The 9851-nt window shown below is 47.1% G+C and overlaps 1 protein-coding gene and 1 long non-coding RNA gene across 2 annotated transcripts in view; both read left to right on the top strand.

Moving 5' to 3' along the window:
- The window catches only part of LOC308486534, a 154725-nt gene extending 150498 nt beyond the window's left edge, over positions 1-4227 (top strand). The window contains exon 2 of the long non-coding RNA XR_013991135.1: positions 2297-4227. This is a non-coding gene — a long non-coding RNA (uncharacterized lncRNA). The remainder of the gene's footprint in view (positions 1-2296) is intronic.
- A 675-nt stretch (positions 4228-4902) lies between these two features.
- The window catches only part of GDI2 (GDP dissociation inhibitor 2), a 28226-nt gene continuing 23277 nt past the window's right edge, over positions 4903-9851 (top strand). The window contains exon 1 of the mRNA XM_081023184.1: positions 4903-5119. Within this exon, the coding sequence (XP_080879310.1) occupies positions 5075-5119 (45 nt within the window). The 5' untranslated portion in view covers positions 4903-5074. The remainder of the gene's footprint in view (positions 5120-9851) is intronic.

Below are 9851 nucleotides of genomic sequence, written 5' to 3'. Positions count from 1 at the left end.
ACTAGACATCTGAAGGCAACCCTGTTTAGGGAAGCTTTTAATGTTTACAGTGGTACCTTGGGTTACATACGCTTCAGGTTACAGACTCCACTAACCCATAAATAGTACCTCGGGTTAAGAACTTTGCTTCAGGATGAGAACAGAAATCGTGCTCCAGAGGTACGGCAGCAGCAGGAGGCCCCATTAGCTAAAGTGGTGCTTCAGGTTAAGAACAGTTTCAGGTTAAGAACGGACTTCTGGAACGAATTAAGTACTTAACCCGAGGTGCCACTGTAATAGATTATTGTATTTAAATATTCTGTTGGAAGCCGCCCAGGGTTGCTGGGGAAAACCAGCCAAATGGGCGGGATATAAATTATTGTTGTTGTTGTTGTTGTTAGGGAAGCCTGATGATGCCTGCAACCAACAAAATAATCACAGCAGGGCTGGCTTTCTTTGCAAAGCTCTTATTTCAAGTGACACGGCTGCCGGATGCCTTAGTCAGGAACCACACCCGAGGGCAGTCCATTTCCAAAGATTTGTCACTCTAAGGCGGCGTTCATCTGCTGCCCTTTGGCTTCTGAGTGTACAGATCTTCTGCTCTATCCAGGCATGTTCACTCAGTGCCACATCTACTAGACAAAGACTCTGTGTATTCCTGCTTTAAAAGTAGGAATACACATTGCTGCTTTATAACTAGCGCCTTCATATAGGCACCAGGCAAGAACGTTCCTCTTCAGCCAGGCCTCCGGCTGGTTAACATCCAATACCCTTTTATTTTTTAATTTTTAAATATAGTTTTTATTTTTGTATAAAACATTTCAAACATTACATTTCAAACATTATATAGTCTTTGCTCTGCCGAGCGCAGGACGTCCCACAATCCATCTGGTTTTCTATTATCAAATACAGTAATTACACTCGCACTTTATAGTTTTCTGATCTTAATAAATTTAGCATCGTCTCTTTTTCTCTGATCATGAAAAGTACCTCAGTTGATCGTCGCAGGATTTATTTCAGTCCTGCTAATGTCGTCACGTTTTTGCAATAATTATTCATATAACAAATAAATTTACTCCAGTCTCTCTGAAATTTTTGATTCAGGATTCTACCAGTCAGCTCAGCCATCTCCGCATAGTCCATCATCTTCATCTGCCATCCTCGATTATTGATAATTCCTGTAACTTCCAACATCCAATACCCTTTTAAATGTGTTGTGGGAGAAGGGAATTACTGGTTTTTTCTTTTTGTTCTTATTTTAGTATGTATTTTGTGTTATATAGATTGCATTTTTATGTCGTGAACCACCCAGAGATCCCTAGATGAAAGGCAGCATATGAATTTTAATATTATTGCAGTCGTACCTCGGTTCTCAAACGCCTTGGTACTCGTACATTTCGGCTCCTGAACGCCGCAAACCCGGAGGTAAGTGTTCCGGTTTGTGAACGTTTTCTGGAAGCCGAAAAACCTGATGCTGCTTCTGATTGAGTGCAGGAAGTTCCTGCAGCCAATCGGAAGCTGCGCCTTGCTTTTTGAACGGTTGCGGGAGTCGAACGGGCTCCCGGAACGGATTAGGTTCGAGAACCAAGGTGTTGTTGTTTAGTCGTTTAGTCGTGTCTGACTCTTCGTGACCCCCTGGACCAGAGCACGCCAGGCACTCCTGTCTTCCACTGCCTCCCGCAGTTTGGTCAAACTCATGCTGGTAGCTTCGAGAACACTGTCCAACCATCTTGTCCTCTGTCGTCCCCTTCTCCTTGCGCCCTCCATCTTTCCCAACATCAGGGTCTTTACCAGGGAGTCTTCTCTTCTCATGAGGTGGCCAAAGTGTTGGAGTCTCAGCTTCAGGATCTGTCCTTCCAGTGAGCACTCAGGGCTGATTTCCTTCAGAATGGAGAGGTTGGATCTTCTTGCAGTCCATGGGACTCTCAAGAGTCTCCTCCAGCACCAGAATTCAAAAGCATCCATTCTTCAGCGATCAGCCTTCTTTATGGCCCAGCTCTCACTTCCATACATCACTAGAGAACCAAGGTACCGTTGTATTATAAGCATCATCGTAATCATCGAGTCAGACAACAGGTCAGTCCACCAACAAGCTGCTAGAAAGTTCACTGTCATTCTCTTAATTTTTTATTTTTTTAAATAGCTGCTAGCTTTCCTCCCTCCCAGAGCGGCTTAACACTCAATTCCTTTTCTCGGGAAGCTCTGGCAATAGAGGCTCTGTGAAGGGAATAGAGCATGGGTAGGCAAACTAAGGCCCGGGGGCCGGATCCGGCCCAATCGCCTTCTAAATCCAGCCCCTGGACGGTCCGAGAATCAGCGTGTTTTTACATGAGTAGAATGTGTCCTTTTATTTAAAATGCATCTCTGGGTTATTTTTGGGGCTTGCCTGGTGTTTTTACAAGAGCAGAATGTGTGCTTTTATTTAAAATGCATCTCTTGGGTTATTTGCATAGCTGTCAACGTTTCCCTTTTTTTAAGGGAAATTCCCTTATTCCGAATAGGATTCCTCACAAGAAATGGAAAAGTTGACAGCTATAGTTATTTGTGGGGCATAGGAATTCGTCCTAAAAAATAGTCCAGCCCCCAACAAGGTCTGAGGGACTGTGGACCGGCCCCCTGCTGAAAAAGTTTGCTGACCCCTGGAGTAGAGAATCTCTTAATAACTCCCAGAACCCTGAACAAACTACAACCCCCAGGATTCTTTGGGGAAAGCCGTAACTATGGCATCATCATATTGCTGTACAGTGGTACCTCGGGTTAAGTACTTAATTCGTTCCGGAGGTCTGCTCTTAACCTGAAACTGTTCTTAACCTGAAGCACCACTTTAGCTAATGGGGCCTCCTGCTGCTGCCGTGCCACCGGAGCACGATTTCTGTTCTCATTCTGAAGCAAAGTTCTTAACCTGAAGCACTATTTCTGGGTTAGCGGAGTCTGTAACCTGAAGCGTATGTAACCTGAAGCGTATGTAACCCGAGGTACCACTGTATACTGCAGATGGGGCCTTAGTGATCTGCTTTTACAACCCAACTGGTTTTTGGTTTTTAATCACGCAGCCCCAGCAAAAGAGCAAAAAACCACCCAAAAATGTAGGCCGTTCATTTTCCTGCCTGCCCCTTCGTCCGGGTCTTTGCAAACTGCATTACAACCCGACTCCCTGCTGGCGATGCTCAGAAATGTTTGGCAGTTAGGGTAGCAGTGCTCAAGTGTTTTTTTTTTCTTTTCTTTCCAGCTGCTCACAGGAAATCTGAATGGGGCGGGGAGGAGGGGAGCTTGAGAAGGAAGAAAGAGGTGCTCTGGGTGAGAATCTTGCATCAATCAGCAAAGTTCCCTTGAGAGCTCCACCCAAACCTAATTCCCCCTCTCTTCTCTCTCTCTCTCTCTTTTTTGCATTGAGGCCAGCTGGTGTGTTTCATCCCTCAATTGGCTATTCATATTTTTCCGCTGCTTAGTTTCTGTGCAAGAAGTCTGAAGCAACCGGATTGCAGGAGGCCCCAAAGCATGGGGCACTTGTGGAAAGGGGGCAGCGGAGCTCCACCAGCGGGCAGCTGGTTAGAGGCGTCGTCGTGAAAAGGCACCAAGCTTTTCAGTTACTTCATTTATTATTATTATTACTAAGGTTTTTACTGGTTACCAAGGTTTTTACTAAGGGCCGAGGTTGAGGAAGCCTGGTCAAGATTGTGAGCAAGGCTTTTATTGCAGGACCCTGTGGAGATGCAGATGTGCCTAAGACTGTTAAAATCACAACGTGCCTTAGGGTAGAATCCTATGCACATTTGTTGTTGTTATTGTTTGGTCGTTTAGTCGTGTCTGACTCTTCGTGACCCCCTGGATCTGAGCACGCCAGGCACTCCTGTCGTCCACTGTCAAACTCATGTTGGTCTCTTCGAGAACACTGTCCCACCATCTCGTCCTCTGTGGTCCCCTTCTCCTTGTGCCCTCCATCTTTCCCAACATCAGGGTCTTTTCCAGGGAGTCTTCTCTTCTCATGAGGTGGCCAAAGTCTTGGAGCCTCAGCTTCAGGATCTGTCCTTCCAGTGAGCACTCAGGGCTGATTTCCTTCAGAATGGAGAGGTTTGATCTTCTTGCAGTCCATGGGACCCTCAAGAGTCTCCTCCAGCACCAGAATTCAAAAGCATCCATTCTTCGGCGATCAGCCTTCTTTATGGTCCAGCTCTCACTGCCATACATCACTACTGTTTTAATAAAAAAATAATAACAATAAATACTAATAATAAATAACAACAACAATGTAATAATAAAAAATAAAATAAAATAAAATAAATAATAATAATAATAATAAATAACAACAACAATGTAATAATAAAAAATAAAATAAAATAAAATAAAATAAAATAAATAATAATAATAATAATAATAATAATAATAACAACAACAACCACAACCTTCCTTCACCCAAGGATCACAACAACAAAGATAACAATAATACTGCAAAACAAAAAAAAACCGCCACGCTTTTCTGCTGCGGAAGCCCGACGAAGGGCAAGCGGCCTCTCCCGCGCCTCTGCGCCTGCGCGATCACCACCGGTCCCCCGGCAGGGGGCGCACCCTTTCCCCCCGACAGCGAATGGGGACGCGCGGGGGGCGGGCCTATCCGGATGACTGACGCCTCCCTCGCGTCGGCGGACCAATCCGGGCTCCCTCTCCGGCCAGCGCCCCCCTCCCCTCCCTTCCCGCCCTCGCCTCTCCGATGGAGGAGATTGGGGCTCCGGGGGGCTCCTCCCCCTCGGGCGGCCGCGGAGGCCCCGCCCCGGCCCCGCCCTCCCCTCGGCGCCGCCGCCAACCCGGCTCGCGCCACGACGCAGGCCCCGCCCCTCTGGCGCGCTCTCTCCCCGGCGGCGGCGGCGGCGGCGGCGCCTCCATTTTCTGCTCCTCCTCCTCCTGGACGTCCGCAAACTGCTGCCGCCCTCAGGCCTCTCAGCAGCCGCTGCCGCCGCCGCCGCTCCTGCTGCAGCAGCGCCGCCTCCGCGGGGAGAGAGGAGCCGAGGCCTCCGCGGGCGCGACGACGACGACGACGCCCTCCTTCTGCCTCCTCAGCACCTCCAGCCGCAGCCGCCTCCTCCTCTTCGCCGCAGCCATGAACGAGGAGTACGACGTGATCGTGCTGGGAACCGGCCTGACGGTGAGCGGGGCCGGGGAGAGGCCTCCTCGACAGGCCGCCCTCCTCGCCGCCTTCTTCCGCCCTTCCTCGCCCCTCGCGGCCTCCCCGCCTCACGAATCACCTCAGCTTTTTGGTCGGGTTTCTCCCTCATTTATTTTATATATTCCTCACACAGACGCCCTATGACGTGTCTCCTTCTCTCCCCCCCCCCACCCAGCAGGAAAAAACAAAATAATAATAATAATAATAATAACGACAATAGGAGACTAGGACCAGCCGCCTGAGAAACAGTTTCTATCCAAATGCGATTTTTGATTTTAAACGCAGTGTAAGGTCTTTATGGGAGTATATTGTATTTAATTATGGGGTGTCAGAGTTTCCAGGGGGTTAACCAGGCTGGGCTAGCAGGGGTTTTGAATGTCTGATGTGGATTTTTAAAATTTCGTTGTTCTGTATGGGACAATGACAATAAAGATTATTGTATCGTAATAATTTTTATTATTTCTGGCTGGGTTCTCCCAGCCACCCTGGGTGGCTTACAGCACGTAAAAAACATACTAAAACATTAATAATAATAATAATAATAATAATAATAATAATGTAATGGTTTTACATACGAAATATGCCTGAGGATTTTTATTTTTTGGTACTGCCCGCCAAATGTCACTGGATCCAAAGGTTCCCCCCCCCGCCTTCTATTTCCTTCCACGCCTTTTAACTTCTTTCTCCTCGCGATACTTTAATTATTTCTACCCCGCCCATCCGACTAGGTTGCCCCAGCCACTCTGGGCAGCTTACAGCACGTATAAAAAAAACCCAGAATAAAACGTTACACTTTAAAAAAGCTTCCATGCACAGGGCTGCCTTCTCTGGGTCGTTTGGCATTTGCATTTTTGGGTCGCTGGGGGGAGAAAGAGCCGCTTGTCCATCTTTGGGGGCGCTTTATTTTTTTGGGGGGTGGGGGTCGCCTCCAACGGTTGCCCTGTCTCAGTTCATCTCCCTCCATTACAGGCTTTGCTCCTTATTTTTCTTTTTTTAAAAAAGCAAACAAACCCAAGCCTTAATTTGCTCCTCTCGCTGAATCTGTGCCATCTTTGTCCAGAGCTTCAATCTCCCCACCTTAACTGTTGTGCCCCTCTTCCTTTTTCTTCTTTCTCTCCCCCCCCCCCCCCCATGTTTCTCCTTAGGGGTCGCTGCTGCCTTTGCCTTAACCTAATGCGTTTTTTCCTCTCCTGACAATTCCACGCTGGCCTTCTTTTCTCTAGGTGTATTGATTTTTCTTGTCCTATCATAACTCAGCTCACACGTCTCAGTGCTGCTTCCAATCTCCCATTGCCCATTTTGCATGCGTGTCCCTCTTCTCCCCTTCTGGGGGCACTTACCTTTGCTCCTGCCCCCCCCCCCCAGGGCTGGCCCATTAGCACAAATGGGACGCTGCCTGCCCCACAGACCTCATTCTGCCCACAGCCAGCCCCTTCCTGCTCGTAGTCTTACTGGCATCCAGCCCACTCACTGACTGTTAGCTTCCTCCTCTTTAGTCTCAGTGTTGCCTTTGTAGAATTCAGCAGGGAACAGAAGGGACCAAACCAGAATCACTAGGCTCCGCCTCTTCATTATCTCTGGCTCCACCTACTGTTGGCCTCCCTCCCTTCCACTCTGCCAGTCCCCCATGGGCACCAGGCACCCTTGGTTTTTGGCGCTGTGGGTTAAACCATAGAGCCTAGGACTAGAAGGTCGCGGTTCGAATCCCCGCAACGGGGTGAGCTCCTGTTGCTTGGTCCCTCCTCCTGCCATCCTAGCAGTTTGAAAGCACGTCAAAGTGCAAGTAGATAAATAGGTATCACTCCGGCGGGAAGGTAAACGGCGTTTCCGTGCTCTGCTCTGATTTGCCAGAAATGACTTAGTCATGCTGGCCACATGGCCCAGAAGCTGTACGCCGGCTCCCTCGGCCAGTAAAGCGAGATGAGCGCCGCAACCCCAGAGTTGGCCACGACTGGACCTAATGGTCAGGGGTCCCTTTACCTTTACCTTTATCCTTGGCTGTAGCCACCCATGAAGTATTGCTCTTCAACTAAAGGCCCATCTAGTCCAGCATCCTATTTCTCACTATAGCCAACCAAATGCATCTTGGGAAGCCCTCAATCAGGATCTGAGTGCAATAATCCTTTCCTGGTGTTTCTTTCGGCAGAAACCTGCTGCCTCTGAGCATGGAAGCTCCACATAATCTTCCTGATCTGTAGCTGTTGATAGGCCTCCATGTCTAATGCCATTTAAGGTGATGACCATTAACCACATACGATACGATAATCTTTTTTGTCATTGTCCCATACTGAACAACGAAATTGAAATAAATCTACATCAGATATCAAAAACCAACAAGCCTGCTATCCCATTTTGTGGCAGTGAATTCCATAAGTTAACTATGTGCTATGTGAGCTCACCTGCTGTGCATCTTTATTCAGCGAAGAGCGCCTAGCCATTGTACTCCTTTCTACCTGGCATTCTTCCCCTACCAGTCTTAGTAGTAGTGACATCCCCTTTATTTGTCAGCGGTGCCATGTTCTGCAGGTGTCACTCCACTGCTCCTCTGATTCGCCACCCCATATTGCTCTTGCCAGTTCTGTCCCCATCCCTTTTCCAAGGTATCTTTGGTAACAGTGCTTCCCTGAAATGAAATCTCTCAATTCAGCCCCCTGTCACCTCTCACTTACCTTGTGCATGTCTCCCTTCCCACTCACCTATCCCATGACCCTTTCTTCAGGGCACTGATTATATTTTGTCACATTCTTACTTGGCGCCCTCTTGCCCTCCAAGTGGCATTCTTAATTTCTTGCCCTTGTCTCTTCCCTTATGTCCTTTCCTCCCCTTTGTTTCATCCCCCTACCATTTTCTTTTAGCCTTTGGGCTTTGTTTTATTATTATTTTTGACTGCCTCTAAATGTCATGTTAATTATTTCCCCTATATTTCCCTTTATTACACATGCTTTTCTTTTTTACCACTGTCTTACTACTTAATTCTCCCAGTCATGGCACTGCTATTTTCTTTTCATCCTCCTTTTTACTCCTTCTCTCTCATGACCCCCCTCTTTGCCTCTGTTCTCATCCTCTGTTCTCTTCATACCAAATCCTCTTTGTTACTGCTCCAGAAAGATCAAGGTCATCCCCTCGGATACCACTGTTTTAATTCCATACTTGACGCACATCTCTGTGGTTTCACAGTGCTCACCACGTCTTCTAACCATGTTAATTTGTCCTTTTCTTTTAACATTTCTTTACATCTCTGTTCCATTTTCATAAAATGCATCTGCTTTTCCTTCAGGGCAGCATACATGACCTTAAATCAGGCTTCCTCAACCTCGGCCCTCCAGATGTTTTGAGACTACAATTCCCAGCATCCATGACCACTGGTCCTGCTAGCTAGGGATCATGGGAGTTGTAGGCCAAAAACATCTGGAGGGCCGAGGTTGAGGAAGCCTGTCTTAAATCCTACTCAGTCACCCTGAAAGGAACTGATAGGCCACTTTGTGCTACTTATGTAGGATAAAAGTGGGTTACATATTTTTTTGAATGACCCAAGACTTCCTAGTTTGATTCAAGACTATGTAGAGATTTGAACATGTATTTCAAACCCTGATCTCACATGTCCAAGAATTTAACCATTGGCTCTTGCTTTACAGCCCTACCTTCCTGCCTGAGTCACATGACATCTCCTCTAGTTCTTGTTTGACTCTTTCCTTTAGGCCTGGCTCTGTTATGTTTTCCCCAGGCCTAGCCCTTTCTTACATGCCTTGACTCCTTTTCCCATTCAGAATGTTTGTAGCTTCTCTCTTCTTCCCAGATCACATCTATCTCCTGACCCTTACCTGATTGTTAGCTCCTTCATCCTCTTACTTCTCTGGTTTGCTTTTATGGTGCTTTCCTCTTTGCCCTGTCAGGTCCTCGGTCCATCTAGCATAATATTGTCAATGGCTCTCCAGGGTTTGAGGCATCTGGAGATACCTGGGATTGAATCTGGGACCTTCTTCATGCTAAGCAGAGGCTCTGGCATTGAGCTATGGCCCTGTCCTCCTTTCCTACTGTCTAGTATCCCCTTGAAACTTCACTTTCAGTGGTGTCCTTGCTCTCCCCTGCCCAGCCCAGCACCTTGCCTTCACTCTTTCCTGTGGCTAGTCTCTTTGAAAGAAGGGTCTTCCTTCCAAATAGCCAGGTAACATCTTAATCCTTATTCACTTGGTGCTTGTCATAAACTGAGCTCTTGCCACAAACTGAACTATTTACATCAGCTAATATGACAAGAGGAGGAGCTTGTTTAAATTTGGGGGAGGAATAAATCATGCTTCTCAACTATTGATTCTTGCCTTGCTGATTACCGCTACCCTTTTAAGTTGTCATTGCCTTTGGGGATTACAATCTCAAATTGACACAATCTTCTCGCTTGGACACCCTTTCTGTGAAAGGGAATCGATGGTCAGCACCTCCCCAAAAAAGCATGTTTGCCTTAATTTGGCAATAATGCTGTCTTCCATGTTTGAGGTGGCTTGATGCTGGAATATGAATTTGACGTGGTATAGGAGGCTTTAGCCTCTATTGTTTTGTAGCAAACCAATTTTCTAATTGTCACTGGTGGGTTAACTTGGGTTCTGGGAAGCTGGATTTTAGCTGGCATTTAAAACAACCCTGCTACTGTTCACCATAATCTGCAGGTGGGTGAGTTTTGAGAAGATGACTTTTTGTAGCCTTTTATGATCTGAAA

Source organism: Podarcis pityusensis, assembly GCF_964106645.2.
Source record: "Podarcis pityusensis genome assembly, chromosome: 10".
Taxonomy (NCBI): domain Eukaryota; kingdom Metazoa; phylum Chordata; class Lepidosauria; order Squamata; family Lacertidae; genus Podarcis; species Podarcis pityusensis.
The sequence above is the reverse complement of the archived record's forward strand: the minus strand, read 5'-3'. Positions and strand labels throughout refer to the sequence as shown.